This window comes from Phaethon aethereus, assembly GCF_964289735.1.
Source record: "Phaethon aethereus genome assembly, chromosome: 2".
Lineage (NCBI taxonomy): Eukaryota > Metazoa > Chordata > Aves > Phaethontiformes > Phaethontidae > Phaethon > Phaethon aethereus.
The window spans coordinates 24,900,315-24,922,721 of record NC_138582.1 but is presented as its reverse complement, the minus strand read 5'-3'; the positions used below and the strand labels follow the sequence as shown (position 1 = coordinate 24,922,721).

The window sequence follows — 22,407 nt, the reverse complement described above, 5'->3', positions numbered from 1 at the left end:
TTTCACCCGAAATTTTCCCAAACTTTCATCTGTTTCTGACTGAAATAAATTGCTTCTCCCTTCTGCTGCTTACTGTTTTTCAAGAACAATAGAAATTAGAAACAATAATAAGAAGTAAGAGTTGAATATGACCCACGTTACTGGTGTGCTAGGTCAGAAAAGTGTTACAAGTTGTGGAGATATGTCCCCAAAAGACCTCACTCATCATTTATTGACTAAGAGAGATTTTTAATCCAATAAGATTTGGTGTGTTTCAAGTTGTGATCACTGCAGTAAAAGCAGTAAAACAATCATCTCAGTTTCTCTTCTAGTCATTCTTCTGCTGTTCATACCTTGTACCTAGTGATAGCTACTGAAACTATCCTCCCCTCCAGAATACATGTAATTGTGACTTTACATATAGAGTTAAAAGCAAATCAAATCTGTTCTTTATTTGTGCAGTCCAAAACCAAACTTGCACGATGAACTGTGGTATACAAACACTATGAAATAATCGGAATCATTATTTTTGTCCTGAGGAATTTACATATACACATGCATGAATACACCCACACAATTTTATAACATTTTAGTTTCATGGGTTTTGCAGCAGCACCAGATTATAATTTCTTTTTGTGGTGGACTTGAAGGCAGCCTTCTATCCTAGGCAATAAGCAATGCTGCTTTCCCTCAGAGTTTGATTTAATACATCAGGTGGTGTTTCAAGCCCTGGCCAGCAGCCCTCACTTACTTAGTGATGAAATAAAGACAACTGAATATATAAAAGCGATGTATAACAAATAGAAACAAGAAATACTGCGTAGCAGAACACTATAAATAAAAATTGTAAATTGAAAAAAAAAACATAAGAAGTGGTAAAGACAGGGAAAATTGACATCTGGCTGGTTTGAGGACAATAGGAACTTATTTTGCTCCCAGTACATAATAAAAAATCAGGAATCACTGGAAAAGACATGATAAATTTGTTGATCGTGAAAAAGAAAAGGCAGCATACTGAATAAACGTATGTCCTGCATTTGTAGAAGTGATATATTTTTGTCACATGAGCATGATTCCCTACTTTGAAGTCTGTTGTAACATATGGTCTGTAACATCCTCCTTGCTTACTATTAAACAATTTCAAATCAGTCAGAGTAACTGGTGCTCAGGGATCTTAGTCTTCTGAGACTAATTTTTAACACACCTTGGAAGTGCAGGTTTTAGACAGCTGAAGGTATATAGTAAAATGAAAAAAGTGTGATGTTCAAATAAAATTAAGACAGGTAGTTTTATTGCTCTCCCTCAGAGAATGTAAAGGAAAAAATATATTACAGGATTCAGTTAACAAAGAATTACATATTTGTTACATGATAATAAATATGGTTTTATGAAGATTAGTCTTGTTAAACGCATCTGATGTTCATTCTTCATCATGGTTACAATTCTAAGTTGATAAAATGTTTGCAAAGATTTGATATGCTTAGACTTCTGTGAGGAGTTTGACTCATGGTATTCTAATTTAAATACATCCCCATACAATATCTGTGGAAATGTTAAATGAATTAAAAATGTCTTAACTAGAAGTCTAAAAAAAAAAATTGTCAGTTGGGAATAATAAGTGAAATTGGTATTTAATAATGTGAAAGTAAATATAAAACCATTGCTGCTAGCATCAACATACGTTGCAAAGAATTTCCTGAGGAAAATTATGTTAAGGACTCTGTAGGCCGTGCGTCTGGATCACTCTGCTTCCATCACTGATTGTAGAAAATAGACTACATCTTCTAAAGCTAAAGGTATATATCAAGGAAAAAAATTATGCAGACTGTATTTTCAGAGCTGGAGAGACTATCCTGGGAAACAGTGGCTGAAAACAGCTTAAGGGTCACAGTGGACTTAGTGGAAAGAAATAAGGTCGCTGGTCGCTAGCTGTACTTCTGCATATGGCAGATGATGGAATATCATGTCCAATTTGCTTTCTCTTGTAAAAATGAGAATTGATAAAACTGGAGTTCAATCAAAACCAAGTGAGGTTGTGAACAACATTATTACACTTGGGTCTGTAAGTTGTACTTACATTGTGTAGGGTAGACTTCCCCCCCCCCCCTCAAATTTTTAAATATTTATAATGACTGTGATTACGTTTACTATGTTATTCCCATATTTTGAATGGGAACATATGAATTCATCATCCGAAGTCATGGCTCAGATTACCACTCATTAGAAACCAGCTGACAATATTAATGCCTGTAATTCTTTCTGTTTTAAGATTGACTTAATTCATGACCTACATGAAGCTGTACACAAAAGAACCATGCCCAGCCTTGAAAAAAAAAAATCCTAAAACGCTTACATAAGAGACCATGATGAGTAGTCCTGTGTTTATGTTCCTTTGCTAAGTGTCAGAGACAAATTAGAATTCTTAGCCTAAGATTTATTTTATTAAGAACCACTTCTCCGAAAAAGGCATTTGCCACTTAATTAAGTTGCAATTACAATCTGAGGTATATTTAATACCTTTGCTCCTTTTTTTATGTGGAGTATCAGAAAAAAAAAATCCATCACGTTAAACGTACAGTGGCAGGAATTCTAATACTTAGTACAATGCCTTGCTCACTTTTTGATGTAAAAGTTGAAAAATACGGTGTCTGATTTAGTCACAAAGAGGATTTTATTGTCAGCTTAGCTTTTCTACCTTAGTTCTGGCAACCAAACCATCTGTATATGGTTTTGCTCTGCTTTGGGGACTAAAGGATTTGACTGCTTTTTACGTAAATGAGGTTCTGCTAAGTAAATCCCTTGTGTTCTGATTTACTTGTGTGACCACTCTGCTAACGTTTACTGTGCTGTTCCCTACAGTTGTTTCAAAATATCATATAAAAATTTCAGTGAATTCTGTGATTTCTTATATCTCTTTAAAAATATACATATGTGTGTATCTATATATATAGCTGCAAAGCATGGTTGCTTATTCACCAAGACACTGATGGGTCTGGAGAAGCCGTTTTTAAAGCTCATAGATTTCTCTGGTTCTTTCCACACCAAGCATTTCACTCTTCAGTAAAATATTTAAACTCTGTTCTGCTATTATCATTTGATTTTCAGAACTCGTATATGAGAGTCTTGCAGAATTTCCTTGGATGTGGGAGCAAGCATGATGTCGTTATGTCCTTGTTGTCTCTCACGCTGGTGTTGAAATCAACCATTTCACTGCACATGATGAACTCTTTGAGCTTGCATCACATGTTCTCAGGAGCTTCCTAGTTACTATGGAGTCTTCTGACCAGAATCTTATCCGAATTCTTTGTGTATGTCTGTCTGCTGAGAGGGAGATGCAGTAGACTTAATCTTTTCCTGTAAGGAAACTTCACAGACTTTGTTTACTACAAGAAATGTGGTGCAATTTTTTTTCTGAGCAGAACTTTGGTTTTCTATCTAATATGACCACTGCTTTTAAAACTAAGCATTTATACATGTGGCTGAAATTTGAATATGATGGAGATGAAGTGGAAAGCAGACATTTTTCTTCTTGGAGTAATTTTGTTATTGATGTGGAATTTACTGTCCAGTACTACATCTTGTTCTTTGTATATGTGTCAGATTTCAGATTCTCTTGTTTCAGTCCTTGTGTTTGAACTTTTCATGTGTGTTGCAACCGATACCAAATGCTGCTAGGATGCTTACACTGTAATATCCTGCGGTGTTTTACATCTAAAGGACCTAGGCCCGTATTAAAAAGGGCGCATGATTCAGTGTGCTTTATATGCTGATATTTCAGCAGATAATTGTTGGAGAAGCAGACAGATCACAAAGAAGTCTGTGGGATCAACATCATTTTGGACAAAAAAAAAAAAAGCAACAGAGAAAATGAGAAGTCACAGAGCAGGGGTTAGTTGTGTGATAAAACTCTGTGGGGAAGTTAAATGACAACAGTTTTGTCTTTTATGTATCACAACAGTGCTATTGATTTTATGGCACTTTTTTTGCATTAGTTGCTGCTCCTGAGCAGAACTGAATCCTTAGCAGACATTCTTATTTAGATTTTTTTTTTAAGAAATAGTTTTTCAGTGTTTCTGCTATGTGCATTTGACTTCTAATCAAATACATATTTTCTCTTCTCCTAGCTACAGCTAACCCAGCAATTAGAGAAGACACCTTGGTTCTGAAGATTGGATCTGTCTGTATGGCTCCTCAGGCTGACAACCCTCTTAGCAGAGCTGTGCTCAGAAAAGACATTTATCAGTAAGTGCTGGGGGAGAGGTTTGGGTTTTCATATATGGTCTCAGAAAAATTCATTTTGGGAGAAGTTAATTGATCAATAAAACGGGTACATGCAGCCTGTAAAAATACTTTTCACATACAATCTTTTGATATTCAAAACCAGGTTTTTCTGATTTTCTTTACTTGTGGGCTTTCAAATCCATTTAGACAAATCAAGTTCTTCTGTGAAGTGCTGATGAATAACAGAATTTAAATGTCAAGTTGTTACAAAGCTTAAGCTCACGGATGAGAACATTTTAAGAGGCTTTCTTTTATTCAGCTACTACTAAGTTCACCTAAGAGAAAAGGAAATTTTTTGTGACTACCAAAATGCCCAGTAGCCATATAGTGTGAAGGAGATAGATCTTAATAATATAAATGGTAAACATATATTCAAACTGTAGGATTCTTGATGTCATGTAGATCAAAGCTGAAAGGAACGCAAACTTCTAAGGAGCTCTTTCCCAGTAAACACATTTTCTGTGAAAATGTCATGCTCTGGATTGTGTCACTAAGTATGTGCAAACCACACTAATCATATATAGGCAGCAAAACTGGTGAACATATGTAATCAACATGATAAAAGTAATATATGATCCTTAGTAGAGTTGGCACTGTTGCCAGACATGAAAGTATGGTTGCAAATAATACCAAGTGAGAAAAGTCACAGAAATACAGATGAACAAGTGTCTTATACTTCCCGTTGGTCTGTTTTTCAGATGTGGCAATATTTTTAACTACTTCATAGTGCTCTTCAATAGAAATTACAAACATCAAAATCTTTTCCCAGCAGTAAAACATTTACTGCCTAGAAAATGACAGCAAGTTTTACTTTTAGTCAAGGCTAGGATTTTTAGGAGACCATGAAATATCTCATTTCTCTTCTGATCACTTAGAAGTCGTAAGACAGTCTTTTTCTTCATATTTCCATGTGGAAATATTTAAATTACTGGTTTTGCTTGTATGTTTCGTTATAGTAGTTTATCCTTTTTTCTTTTTTTTTTTTTCCCCCCTTTTTTTTTTTTTTTTTCTTCTTTAAATGAGCATTGTATCTATTGTATTATGGACCTTTCACGGACAAAATCTTACAGCCAGGCACCAGCAACAGCTTTGGGTGGCAGGGCCTGATCCAACTCTCAGTATGCCCACAGATAACAGAGATCTTGCCAACATTTGTCCAGGCTCTTTCTGCCTCTCCCCTCTCTGTCCGAGGAGACTCCCATCTGATACCTGCTTTGAGAGTTACAGAACCAAATGTAGGTTCCACTCTTCTCCCAGAAACCAAATCTGTATCCGAAAAATCCCCTATTGGAAAGTGGACTCTGCAAGTTCCAGCTTCCGTAAGTTCGTTTCTGTCACCGAGGGGAGCTGGGCAGTGTTCCTTGCGTGCATGTTACAAAGCAGTGAATAAGCAACAGGAGGGATGTGGTTTAGATCTGAAAATCAGTGAAGCTGTGCCCGTTTACATTTTTGAGTCTGATATCTTTGCGTCAGGCTTTATCTGAAATGCAGAAATTCCGTGCTTTTCAAACCAGAACTCACTCAATTGCTTAAAGGTTCTGATGCCCTTTTGCATTATGGGTCCCTGGGCCTCATATATCTAAATGTTCTGGACTAGATTTGTGCAGTGTATATTTGGTGTTCCTAGTTTTAGAGAGTTATGAGATGTTCCAGTCCTCCTTTAGAAATCAAGACACCAAACGGTAAGGTATAAATAAGCACTAGCCAGAGACATCTCTCATCTGACTGTTACAGGCGCACAGTACCATGCTTCCTGTGTCTTTTTACTGAGAAGTGGCTGCCATTTTCAGTAATGTCCTCGAACTGTTTCAGTGACCGTTCTTCTAATTTCTCAGCACCTGTCAAATGACTCAGTCTTATCTTTGTTCCTTTAATCATCCAATTATACTAGCTTCAGAGTTTTTAAAATACGTCGGGGCAGAGTGTCAAGTTACTTTGCAGCGTTTTATGAGACAATATTGAAGTTAGTAATGGGTGGTCTTTTGGTTTTGGGGAAAGGGTTACTATTTTGATCTGTTTAAGCAAGCTTTCAACACTTTTGAGCAATATAAATTAGTATTTTTAAATTTAAAATATTAAGATTCCAATTCGGAGTCAAAGTCGATGCATTTTTTCGTTACGTATTCATTGATCCAGAACACACTGTAGTTACAGAAGCATGGTTGAAGATAGCTGTTAATTTGCTGACATGGCAGTCACTTCTCTGAGACTAGTGGAGTTGTGAGTAAAGTTGATTTCACCATTTGTCGGTTTTTCTTTGGAAAATAAGATAATACAAATGTTTTTGTATTGTTAGGGCAGGACACACACTCTGTATTCAAGGGAAAAAAAACAACAGTGGGATATTTTTAACACATAGGCCTGATGCTAATATTTGTTTCTCCAAATATGAGATTTCTTAACTTACACAGTATTTGCCCTTTTTAACCTGCCCACGGTAGATGGTACTAGACAGCAAAAATGTGTAACTGGAGCTAATACAGAATGCTTAAAAATCAAGTTGTAAAATGAGCAAACCCACACAATGTGTAACTCGTATTTTGGCGAAAGATTTCTTAGTAAATATCAACAGAGGTACAAGTAGTAAAATATCCAGCTTAAGAGATCCTAAAAAAAAAGAAAAATAAAAATACAGCAGCCTGTTGATTACTAAAGAACTAGCTGCTACAGCATTCTAATAATCCCAACATGTCATCTTCTGTCTTTTTCCAACCTCTCTTCTCTAATTTGCTGCTGCTGCTTTTAATAGAATAAAAGAAAATAAATCATTGTCTGAACCACTGTCTTTACAGCATTTCTGGAGTGGGGATACAAACTTAATTTGCGGTGTCACTTTGGTTTAAACAGTCTTCTGTTTAGGTCTGAACTACAACCACATGCAATTAATGTCACTTCTGTAGTGTTTCATGAGAAAGAAGAATTTTTGCTTCTCATTTAGAAACCGTTCTTTTAAGAAGGGCTGAGAAACTTTTTTTCGTGGCTAAAGGCTGAATAGAATTTCCAAATATCTTTTGAATTTGTCCCATAAATTAATACATGAAAAACTGAATGTGCTCATATATCATTAACAGGATGCCAGTGCATAAAAGGTAAATCTGGTATGGCTGCAGGTCATACTAAATAAACTTCTGGCTTGTAAGCTGAAGTGACTCCATCTGTGGAAAAACAGCTTACATGCTTAACTTGGAGAGAGAACTAAATTGGAAATGGAATGTTGGAAAACTAATGTGCCCCAAAAGTTTGGGTGCAAATATTTTTTCAGGTGATCATTGGAAGTTGGAAAGAAATGTATTGACGTAGTAACTTCAGTTTTCTTATACCATAAAAAATTAGTCTTAAAAGAATTATTTCCTTAAGTAGAAAATGGACTAATTTAGTTTAGAATATTAATACATGGAGTAAACAAAGATGCATGTACCATAAGAGTAAGTACAGGGCTCCTGAAAGAAGTACAGGGACACATTTTTAGCTGGTCATGGTTAAGAGATGATTTCTCTTTTTCAGTTTTTTTTCTTTCTACTAAATTCTGGGGGTTGGTTTGTTTAATGCTTTCTCATGAATTTCTGATTCTTAAACCCCAGCTAAGGTGTGTTTGTCCTCAACAAATATGACCAGAGTTGTATGTTCCCATCAAGAAACTGCCAGTGCTGTGGAGCAGAACTCTTGCAGATACCAGAAGGCCTTGGGATGGAGCTGGGGAGCAGAATAAATATTTTGGATAAGGATGCAAGTGTGGCAGCTGCCTATCCTGGCTCAAGAGAGGGAAGATTTAATTAAATCTGTGGAGGAGTCAGATAGTGACAGTAACTGAAGTATCTGCTAAGGAGTGAGGGAGAGAACCACATTTTCATGGGTTTTAACTACCTGAACATAATAAACCTGGGACCGGGGGCGCTGCTGCTTGGAGACAACTCAGCAGGCTGCAGAAAAACAAGATGATGTGGTCATTTCTTGGCTTGTGTGATCATGCTGTGTACATTAGAACTTTTGAAGTGGCCAAATATGTTTGGCAAAACAGAGGAAGGTCTAGCAGTTTTAGGGAGGAAAAGTGCCGAGATGGGGAAATCATGTTAATGCCCTGATGGAGTGACAGTCAGCCAGTTATTTGATATCAGAGAAATCACATCGGAGGGAAATTTTATAAATGCTGTAACTACAGGAAGAAACAAGCATCTCTTTCATGTCAAAAAATTGCATTTCTCGTTTCTGGGCTTGCTCTTGTTTGGCTCTCTGGTGTCTCATAAGAGAAAAATTCCAACTTAAGTGTTTTCCCTCAAGATCTTCATAAAACTCTCTCATCTATGGATACTTTGGAACCTAATGTCAAAGGTACACTTCTGCTACAGTGTTAGTGTAATGAAATTAAGAACTGAAATCTGCCAACTACACAGAGACTTTTAGCAGTTGTGTTTGTAGCAATGCTTTGTTCGCTTTGGAAGACATCAGTTAAGATTTCATATTAGCAGTGAGCACTTCCCTAAACTTAAATATATGTTTTTATGTGGAGAGCGCTAAAAGCTGTTATGTGGCTGATTCTGTTATAAAAATCCAAGGGAAGTATAGAATTGTGGAATTAATTTCAGTTGGTAGGGACTTCTCTAGTTCATCTAGTCAGCCTCCTACTCAAAGTAGTTTAGATCAAGTTGCTCAAGTCTTTCTTCAGACAACAAACCTAGCAGATTATTTAGATCTGTTTGATAATCACTTGTCAGAAGAAGAGACTTTTGATGGATCTCAAACAATTCTGAGAGAACCATGCCAGAAGTTCCTTTTCTGTCTATGGAGATGGCTGCAGCAAACAGAGTAGCATCTCCTGGGGTAGCTTGAAAAGCCACATTTCCTTCTTCATGTGTCTTCATATGTTTTTCCTTTGTCATTTCCTTAGTTCTTTCTCTTTTAATAAAAGTGGCTAATGTAGAATATCAGCATGAATAAATTATAATGCTTTAAAGAAGTGGAACTAATCAAATGTGTCTGTAGTCATCTTAACTGGTTTTCTGCCCAATTACCTCACATTCTCTGAGATAATTTTGTCACCTTTTTACATGACAACAATATTTTCCTGTATGTACAAACAGTGCTTAGTGCAATTAAGCTGAGCATAGTTGTAATCCTGGAACACTTTCAGTGGGAACATGACATGTGTGTGTTGGGGGTTTATAACAATGGCCACCACTAGTCATGCTAAGCTACCAGCAGAACTGGACAGTATCAATAGGAAAACGGCTGAGAAAACTTCATCACAAGACCCAGAAATTCTGTTTCTCTGCCTGAAAAATAAGAGGAAGTAGACACGTGGCTCTGCCTAAATATTAAACAGCACAGAGCTGAAATTGAGGTGACATTTAGTTCTACTTCTGTACAGGGATAAGTGCCTTATTATACCAAATACTGTGCAAATTGCCTGCTCGATTATATGGATAATGGCCAATTATCATCAACATAGTTGTTGTTTGCAAACTCTGACGTGAAAAACTTTAGGGAGTATCCATGAACAAGATAGAATAAAATAATTTTCAGGTAAAATATTGTTAAGACAAAAACGAAATGTCGGACAAAGAGCACACAGAACACAGGCTGTGTGGAGGCTATTGGTAAAAGGCCTTAATTATGAAGTCTGGAATAAATATTACTAAACTATCAAGTTCTGGAAATTTAGATGAACAGAATCACTAGCTTTCTGCAGCTTGGCCCATAAAGAATCTAATTTTTGTCCACGCTCTGGATTCATCATTTTTGAGATCCAAGGATTTCATTCATGTCATACATCAAAGCTTAATAGTCCAGGTCTGAATGTTCCATGGTCATTTTCATGTGTAGATCTTTCATAGATCAAAGCATAAAGCTGTCCTTAGACTGTTTTCAATTTGTGAATGTAAATGGAAATTCTTTAAATGCACCCCCCACCCAGACCCCCCCTCCAAAAAAATTACATGTAAGCTGTTTAATCATGAAAAGGTAGCTGTAAATTATTTTGTATTTTTTCTTAAAACTTTTCATCTATGCAAGTCTTTGTTATTATAAACATACCTAAACTACTGTTTCTCATTTTTCTAGTTTACTGTTTTCTACTGTGTTTTAACTTTCAAATTTTTACAAATAACAAAACAATGCTCTTTTTCTTATGAATTATCTGCTATTTAACTTTATTTCAAGGAGCTTTATCTAATACATGCTTGTAATAATCATGTAATGCCCGTAACTGGTTAACAAAAATCCTTCAGTTTAAAAAAAGGAGTAATAAACAGTTTTGTGTGTCTGTGTTGATAGTGGTGGAGCGAGGGGAAAGAAGGAACGATGGAAGGAGTTTATGCAAGAAGCACATACATAGCCAGCAGTCTGTGTGCAAATCTGTTTTTTCTTTCAAATGTGGTTTGGAAAATCAAATGCTTTTCAAAACTTTTCAACAGCACCCACATCTATAAGCATCTTCTCTTCAGAACTATTTTTTGTTCAGTATTAAATTGCGTGGGACATATTTATATTCAAAAGCTATACCTTCAAATTATTGTTAGAAAAAGCCTGGATTTTTTAGAACTACAGTATGAGCAAAAAGGTTTTCCTGTTCAAAACAACAGTTGAAAAAAAAAAATCTTCTTTTTTGCATACAAGCTTAGTATTCAGGTAACTAAATATTTCCCAGAATGCACACCTAATATGAATAATTTCCTTTTAAGAGTTGATTATTTTATAAAGGTTCTAATGAAACTTATTTTCCATTTCACTTTATTTTTTTGAGTACTTCATTGAAGCTTATTTGGTAGGCAAACGAGGAATTAGCTAATGCTGACCTGAGTTTATTTTTGTTATAATAAATGCAACAAAGATAATCACTGAAAAAATGTATGCATGCATAGTTTTTGATGGAAGTGTGAGCAGCTTATTAAAATGTGCATATGTACCATAAAGAATTAGAAAAAGTAAAAGTTACGGTGCATCATAAAATCTCTGTTGCAGTTTTTCTTTAATTTCAAAATGTTTAAGAGTGCAGAGGTAATTTTATGTAGGAAAATAACTTTTAGGGGAAAAAATTGTAGTATTTCAAGGAGAGCTATTTATTTTATTGCATAGAAGTTGTGAAACAGGGTTATACTACCACCATTTTCAGTTCTTTCTGTGTTAAGGCAAAGAAATTGTAACAGTGAGTATTTAAACTTGTTCTTGTAATTTATTTTCTCTTTTTTCAGATTCCAGAGCAGGATGTTTTTATTTTTCAAAATTTGTCTTTTTTTTAAACAAGATTCTGTCTACATTTAGTTTGTATATGCGATTTTTTTTTTAGCATTTAATAATCTTTAGCTTTATTAATTGTTGAATTGGGGTTTAAATCAAAATATTCCTATTAAATAGCAAGTTCTAAATATTGTCCTTTGCCGTTGTACTTGAACCCACACTTTTTTTAGCATAAGGACCTTAGGAAAGACGTCTTTATCTTCTGTAAGAATCCTATAACTCTGTCTGGAATAGGGCTTGGAAGTAAAGTCTTTTCCTGCTTTACATATCTCTCTTCTTCTATCTTTAGTAGAGAGGTAAAAAAAAAAGTCTACTTAGACCTTTTGCCCAGTAAAATATTCATATATATGGATAACATTACATGGAAACACCACTCCTAATTAACATTGGCATGTTTGAAGCTATTGCAGCAGTTATTAATTTAAAACCCTCAGTGGAAACTAATTGTAAAATAGCAGCTGGAACTACCCATTTAGTTTTAGAAATGTAGCTTGTTAATTATCTAATACCAAAAGCTATTCAAAGCTAAATTTATATTTGGAATTCAACTTTTTAAATGTTCAGCTTTAACTATCAATTGTATTTTTACTTGAAATTTCTTCAATTGTGAGTTTTACTGGAATCTGCAGTAATACATAACTAATTCGCCTAAATACATATATTTTAAAATACATTTCCTTACAATGTGATAGTCAAAATAAAATGAACTTCATAATAAGAAAAGCATTTCTACAACTTTATTTTTCACTTTAAGTCATCAGTTTAATCATTGTGTGCTCAATTCACATACCCACTTTATATTTTCTCTGTCACTTAGTAGCACTGTATTTTTTAATGTGATTCTTAGAATTTTAATTTCATTGTGCAGTTCCTCATAGAAAGCAAATTGAAATATGCATTATAGAAATACGCCTATCAAAGACCACTGCTATTATTGTGTCATTTAAGCATCCATTTGTTGTTAATCAGGGCAGCTTTTTTGGAAACCTTATTAAATATGTCAGGGGGGAAAAAAAATCAAGTAAATGTCAATACAGAATTAATTCAAAGGAATAACCAATTCATTCAAACAGAGCAAAAGTGAAATCTGTAAAATTGTTCAAGTTATTTTTTGATGTCTCCTAGTAACTCTCAAACAATACTTGTATTAAAAAAAATAATACTAAAAATAAAAAGTTCTTCCTTCCTTGCAGTTGGGTGCACTGCTTCTGACTTGGCTGAGGTATTTGCACAAATGTGTTCTCCACCCTAGCAGCATCCCAGCCCTTCGGGGGGGGGAGGAATGGAATTAATTTTATAGAGAGCCACAGAGATATGTTTATGTGTGCCCAATAGTCCTGCTTTAGAGTCAGGCAGAGATTTCAAAGAGCATCTTCATAGGTATCTCAAATTCCTTCAAGTTTCACCTGGAAGATCATGGGAACTTGCTCAGACGCATGGGAGGGTCTCCAGTGGTGCGGCATGGTGAGGAGGACCACTCTGAGCTTGGGTGCCTTGTGGAGATGCCCATTTCTTAGCGGTGCAGGGCAATGCAGCGGTCTCCTCTCGCCTTGTGTACAAGTTCCAAATCAAGGCCTGGCTAGCTATGACTGCTCGCACGCACGCTTCAGTGGGCAAATCTGATGAGAACAACCTCCCGCTCCATGAGCAAGCCTTGCTTTGGCTGTTTCCCTCACTCTAGTCCATTTGCTCAGCAGTGAAGGAGTTGCAGTAGAGTGAAGAACGCAGTCTTAGTGCTTAGGGCAACCGCATTTAGTTTTTCTGGTAAAACTTTTGAGTTTACAGTGTGGTTATGATTGTTTCGTTATTCAGGTATAGCTCATTCTGACTAACACCTGTGTGTGATTTAGAACTAAATTGGGAATAGGTCTTCAGACCCCCGTTAAACTGGCCTGTGGGTTCAGGTCGTGAAATTCTCAGGTCAGACAGTTAAACTGCGATCTTGGGAGACAGGCATGAGAGAAGCATCTCTTCAAGAAAGGAGTCTATGAAGTGTTCAGTACCATATTTTATATAATTTATTGTAGCGTGTACTCCATTTCTTTGAGTATTCAATCAAGATGCCATCATTTAACAGCTTAAGGTCAGAAGTAAATAGCAGTTGTAAAGTAAAACTTTCACAAGGGCGATGCTTTCTCTGTTGTGCCAGCACGCTACTCTTTGTTCTATAAAAAGGTTTCTCAGCTGTGGGTGATCTTAACTACCGTATGTTCTGCAAAGTCAGGGCTAAGTTACAGATACACAGCAGCCTGCACTCTGAGTTTTCTTGGTCTTCTGCTATTTCTTGCTGTCTCAAATACTGTTTTAACACAGGTAATTAGTATTTGCTGTGTGGTATATATGGAACTTGACACGTGAAGTGTTTTGAAATCTGTAGTATGTTTATGGTGACTGAGTGGAGGAGAGATTAGGATTTCCTTTGTTTGTACTGGTTTGAGGTGCTGTTTAACATAGGGTTTTTTCCATTTCCTTTTATAAAAAAAAAATGTAATTCTGCTGTGATGAAGCCTATTACAGTGAAGCCAATCAAAATAAAATCAAACAACTCAAAAATTGTTTGAATTTTGATTAGTTTTAATCCTTTTAAACTTTTCATTATATTCTGTTATCATTTTACATACTGAAAATCTCAATTATTTTTAACTACTTCCTTTGATATTTTGTAATCTTTAGATGATAAATACTTGCTGTGCATAGTTTTTTTGTTGTTGCTGGGGTTTTTTTGTTTTGGTTTTTTTTGATTGAGACCATAAGATTATTGCAGTTCTTGTTGTCTTCTCCCTAGGAAGAGTCATTTCTTCTCCTTTTTGTTTCATAACCTTATGCACATTTGAAATGAACCCCTCAGAAATCCCATGTCTCTGTTTCTCCTCAACCAGCACTGAAACACACCTCCTTCACTGGAATCAGGTTGTGTAACTATTTGTTTCCCTTAACTCTAATACTGGCCCTTCGTCCCATTTGAAAATAATTTTCAAACTGTTAATTCTTCCCCAAATTGATTCTTGATTTATTGCAGTGGAGAGAAAACGTGTTAGATGTTTGAAGAGCTCTTTAAGTAGAGAAGTCTCTCACCCTCTCACCGAAACGGTGTGCCAAGCTAGCCATGCCCACTCAGGGGACTAATGGAGTAAAGCATGGCCTTGGGCTTCCTTGGGGTGGATGTAATGTTGATTTTTAACATTACTTTAGCCACAATCTTATTTGGGCAATGAGTTTTGTGCCCACCGAGGTTGCAAATCTAAACTCGAGCTGTTCCAAGACCTGCCTCTCTTTGCAGCTCCATGGTGTTGCTGGTTGTGTTTGGATATAGTGAGCTGGCTGAGGGAGCTGAAGGAGCTCAAAAAATTTTGGGGGCATCAGGCAGTTTCTTTCAGTCAGGTCATTGCCCTGAACCTCTTTATTTTATAGGCACATGAGGATTAGCCTTAGCAAAAAGGTGGTGTTGCGGCAGCCTGGGCTTGGATCAGCTTAATCTGCCATCATGCTTCGGGCTGTTGAAACACAGCACAGAATCTGACACTATGAACTAAGAATTTTAATAAAATTCTCAGATTCAGCATTAACATTATTAAACATACTGTAACAGTTTTAAAAAGTAAACAAAAAAAGGCACAGAGACAAAGAAAAAAGACATTAAATATCATTTAAAAATCCCAGGATACCTTTCACAGTTTACATACTCAGCAACTTGAATACAATGAAAAATTTTGCAGATAAGCTGTAAAACTGGAAAATAAAAGGCAATTTGAAAGGTAGAGTTATTTTTTATGTGACTTGTGTTGTATGTTTTATGTTATAAAGCAACATTATTAAAGTTTTTACATTTCTTTTTCTCTTTCAAGTTACTTCCCTTTAATCTTTCTTTTTCTCTAACCAAGTAGCTTTATATTTTGCCTGTTATTGTAGATTACTGGGGGGGAATGAGGAGAGGTGTTTGGGTTGCTGTTAATGTGGGAGAAAATAATTAGTTGGTCCTTAGGAATTAATGCCATTTTAAGAGTTGGAGTGGTCCCCTTATACAAGTTACTTAAGTAAAGTTCAGTTACTTTACACAAACTCCTTTACAGTTTCTTCCCTGGGTTTCCTTTGCCGATTCTTAAAATATATGATTGAATCTACATATAAGGTTACTTTTCTGTCTTACATAATGAAAATTAACATCCAAAAGTCTTGGCTATAATAAATAGTTTATTCTAAAATAATTCAGGAAAGCTTTTAAAAACTCATTATTCTATTACAGTTTTCTTCTTAACTGTTTGTGAATAAAAATAATTTCCATCAGATTTGGTTTCAAGAAATGTTGTTTGTTGAAAAGTATTTTCCAGTAATATATAAAGCAGACTTTTTTTTTCTTTGTAGTATTTTTAATTATAATAGGATCTCAAGTTAAATGTAACACAAGTTGTGTACTTCTGTTACTGGGAAAACCATATCCCATTTGTAACCAGACATTTGTTAACTTCTGTATACAGATTGTGGTTCATTGCATAAATATTTGTGGGTTCTCTGATGTCCTGCACAGGGTTTTATCTATGACAAATTCATACCACAGTTCTTAAACTACTTTTTGGATAGAAGATTTCTTTCTTTTGCAAAACTGTTTGCCAATGTCTTTCTTTTCCATTTGATGTTTTAAAGTATTCCTACTCTGTTTTTTGATTATTTAACAAAAAGGCTTATCAGAAATACACAAAATGATTACATGTTATTTAAGCATATTTCTCTATGGGATACTATTCAAAGCTCCCATGGCAAAATTAAATCCTAGTTACAGTTATCCTGAACAACTCAACTTGTATTGTTTAAGTGAGTATTGTTCCTCACCCTTATGGATTTTCCAAGATAGCTTAGTGCTCAACCACCTTAAGTACAATCAAAAGTCATGCTTCATGTTTCTTATGTTTAAGCCTTTACTGTGCACACTACTTTATCTCCCATTATTTCTATTAAACCTGATTGTGCTGCAGTAAAAAGAAGAGATTAAAAAGTTATATACGGTGGTTTTATTGCATTTCAGAAGCTATTCTTTTTTTTTCTTTTTTTCTTTTTTTCTTTTTTTCTTTTTTTCTTTTTTTCTTTTTTTTTTTTTTTTGTCCTTAAAGATACAAACCTATCACTTTTTTTTTAGGGCTGGTTCATATTGTTATGGGGTTTATTGGTTTTAGGACACAAAGATAAATGTAGCATTCGTCAGCCTCTCAAAGCATTTTTCATGCCCTCTGATGCTTTTGGTTGTTAGGGGTTTTTTTCCTGCGAGAAGGCAATGGCTAACAATGGTATGTTAATGGCTAACACAAGTTCGTGTTAGGAGTAATAAAATACAGAGATAGTATCAGGTATCTACATTGAGTCCAATGTCAATGATTGGTATAAATCACAGATACTCCGTTTTTCTGGCATGAGAGTGTGTGTTTTCATCAAACAGGTGTGGAGGAGATAGAAATAGAACATAGGAGTATCTATACATAGATATATCCTGTACTTGCAGGATATGAACAGTGCAGTTTTGAACTCTTCCTGATAACCAAAGTTATTTAACTTTTGAATAGTATTATTTAATCTTTGTATGTGACAGTTTTTCAAGGAATGGGAAGAAACTTGCAGAGTAGCAAATCCAGCTGCAGAGCAAATCTGGAAGTTTTCTGTTTGCCAGTTTAAGGCTGGATGCTTATATGTGTGTGTGTATATTCAAGAAAATTTCTGAGGAATGCAAGTCTCTGGTATGTGTTGGTTCAGACTCTCTTTTGATACAGTTTATTCTTCAGACAGCTTGCAATGGCTGATTTTCCATGTTCCTGGCATAATTAAAAAAAATGCCTGATATATTATGTAACTGCAAGTGTTGTAGAAGCTGCTTTCTGAAAATAATTTTACAAATCTACGTATTGTACTCTTCACACATAAAAATTTAAGCTTATAAAAATTTAAGCAACTGTATTTACTAAACTGGACTCAAACCAACTACAGATGATAGAATTTGCTGTTTCCCAAATGGGCAAGTATAGTGAGCTGGGTATGTGTGTGCGTGTGTGTGTGTATCAGTGTAGTGTCCTTGCGTTTTTTTAGCTCCAGACAGAAAGTAAAACTCTGAGTTTTCTTCATAGCCACCACCATTTTTATGTTTTGTGTGCCTCATGGAGCCAGTTGAACTACCTGACTTTGGAATTAGCCTTCATGGTCAATGTTGTGAATACACAGCGATATTTTGAGTAGATGAGGAAGACTCTTGCCCGATATTGCCCTGTAAGTGGAGCTTACTTAAAACCTCTGTTAAAAAACATCTTTAACAAGCTTTGTGTACACGCTGACTCTTGGCTTTAATGAATTTAATATGAAGGCTTTATTTAATGTTTACAAAAGCAATGGTGTGTTCCGTGGCTTCCTGTGGCAGGATATAGGGTTCTAAGAATATGTTGTCTCCTGCTGCCAAAAGCTACCTCAGCAACAGTTTATAATGAATGAGAATCCTCTTTGGGCTCTGCTTATTTTTGTCATGTCCTTTACCTCCTTTCTCTGATTCTCTAAGATTTTTGTCTGTTTCATACTTTTGTCCTTAAGATGAGTTTTGAGGTCAATTTCCAAATAGGTTTCATTTGTTCTGGTTTTTATCTTTCAAAGCATATTCTAACCATGTTAAAAAGCCTTCACATCAGTAACTCTCTTAAAGTGATGCGTCTGTGTGCATGTAAAAGTTTACTTTCAAAAAGTTCAATATATTGGTATTACAGTTTAAGATTTAGCAGTAGTATGCTCTTAAAACCAAAGCTACCAGTTAATTTTTCATCATAGAAGAAGCAGAAAGCTACAGTCATTTCAATCTGAAATAACTATTTGTAAATTTAAGTTGCAGTAATTGTATTTAATAACATGGAGAAATTAGTGGGTTTAAAATTGACTGTAAAAATGGGACTCAATGTGTGGTGTAGTTTTGTTACAGATTTTAAGGCAAGATTCTATGTATCAGAATTTCATTTGTAAACTGACTTTTCAAGCAAATATCTTGAAGTTTTGCTGCATCCTTCCACATCTTCTGGATGTTTCACTAGACTAATTTTTTTCCAAACATCTTTAATTCTTTCAGTGTTGTGCAAAATACATGTCAATAGCTTTAGTCTCTTATTTCTTTTAGAAAACCTTTCTAGATTTCTCTGTGGAAGTCTACACCCTTTGTCAAAGTCGTTAGTTCTTGCAAACTTTCTCTAATGGCTGTAAGTCAAGGAGAACGTGCTTGACTTTTAGGTGTGATTCCGTTAGTCATACTCTGAGAAAAAATAGAAACGATATAGTGAAGAGGAGATGAGGTCTCTAGTAATAACATACCTAAAAGCTTTACCTTAAGTCCCTAAAAATTGGTGAAACACCGTCACAAGGTATATTGTAATCTCCACAATCAAAATATGCTGTAGTGGAGCACTTCTTTCCTCTGCTTCAGTCCTTCTGCAAAGCCAGAACAAACTGGAAGATGCTGGTGGAGCAGTGGTTTGTTCAGGAGGATATTATACTTTCATAATGGAAGAGACGCATGTTCAAAAGGTTTTTCTGAGAGGAAGACAGGTGTTGGGAAAGCTGGAAGGTTTTGCAACTATGCTTTATCTGGTTCTCAAGCAGTTGACAAGAAACAAAAAATCCAGTAAGGGATAATGCAGGACAAGGGAGTTGGAGGGCACTTTGGAGGAGTTGGAGGGCAAGAATTCTCTAAGCAAAAAAAGTTGAAAACTTACCAGGTAAACTGCATTTTGTCCTGCGTTTTGATAACACCACCTTGATTGTTCAAGTCCTAATGTTTTATAAAAATAAGGAGAAACACCAGTTTAAACAATTGCCTTTCAGCTCTTCATTCCTTTAAGAATTAAAACGAGCATGCCTGCCTTTACACTAAGTGAACTGGAAACACTTATTAGGATGTAGTTGACACTAAATTTCCTCTAGAAAGACTTAAACGTGATATTGGAAGAATCATCTTCTATACAGCTGAGGTTTTGCCTGTTGGTTAGCTTCTGTCTCTGTAGCAAGAGTTTCTGCCCGCAGGCATGTGAACTCAAAGCTGTAATTCTCTCAGAAAACTAAAAATGGTAGAACCTTGATATTTTGTGGGCGCTGATGATTTTTCATTGACCTCTCTGAACTTAGGACTTATTCATTATATAGGACATAACTGAAGAAAAGAAGTAAAATAGAATTTAAATCATAAAGGGAAAAGTTCAGACTTACAGATACAAATATTCAAGATGCGCTTTCAGGAAACTTAATTTCAGAGAGGTATAATACTCTCTAAAAGAGAGGAAGAGGAAGGACTGGCAAGAGTGGGAGTACACCAAATTCCTTGCCTGAAAATACAATACAGTATATGCAGTTATTATGCAGACATGCATCATGTCTGAAGAGGACACTGCAGCAATTGTCAAAGAAAATTGACATCCACATATGCATCAATAGCTTGAGAAACCAGTTGATTTGCAACCTGAATTAGGAGGAAAGCAGGAGAAGCATGAACGTCTGTAAAAATACAGTTTTGTCATGAAAAAATTCAACATTCAGGCAAATCTGTATTTCTCAAGTAGGCCAATTGTGTTTTCAACGGGAAATTTATAAGCTTCTCAGTTGGGTAGTCAAACAGTCACTTGCTTCTCGCTTTGTTTAGGTGATTTTTACTTCCTTTTCTGAAGTTGTCTTGACATCTTAATTTTCCACGTTCCACTGCAAAAGGATTGTTTCAACAGTCTGAGCTTGCCCCTTGTGTTCAGGATTAAAGGACCATCTTTCCATCTAGCCTGTCTTGGTACATTCCTTAGGCAACTTGAATCTTACTTTTTGTGCTAGTAGATCTAGATAAATCTAAATATTAGGATCATACAATATGTATTTATTGCATTTCAGAATGGAGAAGCAAGAACCAGTCTGGTTTCAACGGACTAGCAGTGGCTAACTGGCTGCAATTTCATAACCTGTGAGCTGGGGGAGGTCTAGTTGAGCCTAAGTATTTTACTATCCTCCAATAGCTTTTGTGTCTAAAACTATTAAAAATAAAGTGAACCCTTGCATTTCTGCTGAATTCCAAATTTTCTAATGCGATCCATACTGTAGCTAAGTTCAACTCATATAAGAGAATATCCAATAAAAAGTAGCATGCCTTAATCATATCATTATAGCCTTAAAACACGCCAAAAGAAGTAAAGTTTCAAGTACTTGCATACAGCTTATAATTTGTATGAAAGGTGTCTTTATGTTTTGCAGGGAATGATTCATGTGGGATCATCAGATTTGTATAGATGGCTCTGGTTTCTTCTATAACTGGTTAGAAGAAGCTTGAAACTATGCTGGCTTTCTAGTCAGATCATAATTTTTTATTTTCTTTCAGTATTCACAAGATACATTTTAATTCTCTTGGAAAATATGAAATACACATTATTCAATGTATCCCTTATCTTGACGTGATAATGAATAATTTCTACTTTTTGCAGTCCTAAGAATCACTGAGAACATGTTAATAAATTTGTTTGCAAGTTTTTTGCCCTCTTCAAAAGTGTGTGTAGAAGTAAACTCCCTTTCAATATATCTTGTTAGGCATAAATTCATATTGAATTTGGAAGTGCCATTAACAATAGTTTAATGGGGTTTTAAGGAAGACATAATACATGGGTTTAACATGAAGGGTAAGATCTATTTCATAACAAATATGGAATGAGTTTTCTACCAGGACAGTTTCCAAGTGGTATTTAAATGGAAAAAACACTGCAAGGACTTCAGAAAAGAAAAATTAAAGGAGGTAATTTTTAAGACTCTGTTATTGACATATTTTACAATATCACATATAGTATTTTAAAAATAGTTCCAGCTTGCTATTATGAATACAATGATTCTGCAAAAAGAAAATACTGTGTGGCATCTTGAGAAACTAATTTAATCAGTGCCAAAGATAAATGTGAATTGACTTGGAAAGTTAAATGTTCGTGATTTAGAGTGGTTTCTTGTCTCATCTATGCTATAACCGTAATCTATTACAATATACACATGCTGAAAATATGCATTAGTACACATTGTTTAATATAAAGGAAAAACTGGTATTTATTTATTTCTAATGTTCTGTACTGCTTTGTATAGAATTTGATTGCTGTCCAGGTATGCGTTCGATATACTGACACAACAGCGAAAAGAAATTCTGTCCTGTGTCAGCTTATCAAACACACTGCGGACAGTATGTCTTCTAGCTTGTACTATTGTAGAGGTTGTACCACACCATTTAAAGAAATTCCATGCATCAGATATGAAGACTATGTTCAGTGAAACTCAACCTCAATATGTCCAGGAGAATTTATAGAACATCTGAAAAAACTGAGGCATTCTACCACTAAACTAGGTAAATCAACTAAAACAAAGTAAAATACAGGATGAAAGCAATCGGAAAATCACAAGGTTTTACCTTAGCTATGTGGTAAACCAAGTACACATTAATATTTTAAAAATCATAATGAAAGGATCCTTTTACTGCCAAACAGCATTAAGTTTTGAGATTCAATTGTGCCATGAAACAAAAGCATAAAAGTCTTTGGATTATACCGTATTTGGGCTTTTTTGCTAACCCTCACCCCAGACTTCAATTCCACCCACTTAAACTCTTCAAGCGCTCTCCTCACTGACTCTGTTTAGAGGAACTCTATTCCACTTGTTTTTTCTTGAAACATTTGGCATCCAAAAATATCCTACAGACCTTCCTTTGGAATTGTGCATACTTATCATTTATACAGTCTGTCAACTGTATATTTATACTATGCTCCCTGAATTTTCGTGAATGCTTCAAATCTATAACAAGATTCCTCCAACTGTCTAAATATTAAACAGTATAAAAATGAAAAACTGATCCTTAAAAGTTCAGACTTCCTCATGCTGTTATTTTTGCTGAGGAATTGAAAC

The 22,407-nt window shown here is 35.3% G+C and overlaps 1 protein-coding gene across 1 annotated transcript in view; it reads left to right on the top strand.

Moving 5' to 3' along the window:
* Positions 1-22,407, top strand: part of VPS13B (vacuolar protein sorting 13 homolog B) — a gene marked incomplete at both ends in the record, with an annotated part of 485,525 nt that overhangs the window by 283,598 nt on the left and 179,520 nt on the right. Inside the window, one exon of the mRNA XM_081996267.1 lies at positions 4,104-4,221. Coding sequence (XP_081852393.1) covers positions 4,104-4,221 — 118 coding nt within the window. The remainder of the gene's footprint in view (positions 1-4,103; positions 4,222-22,407) is intronic.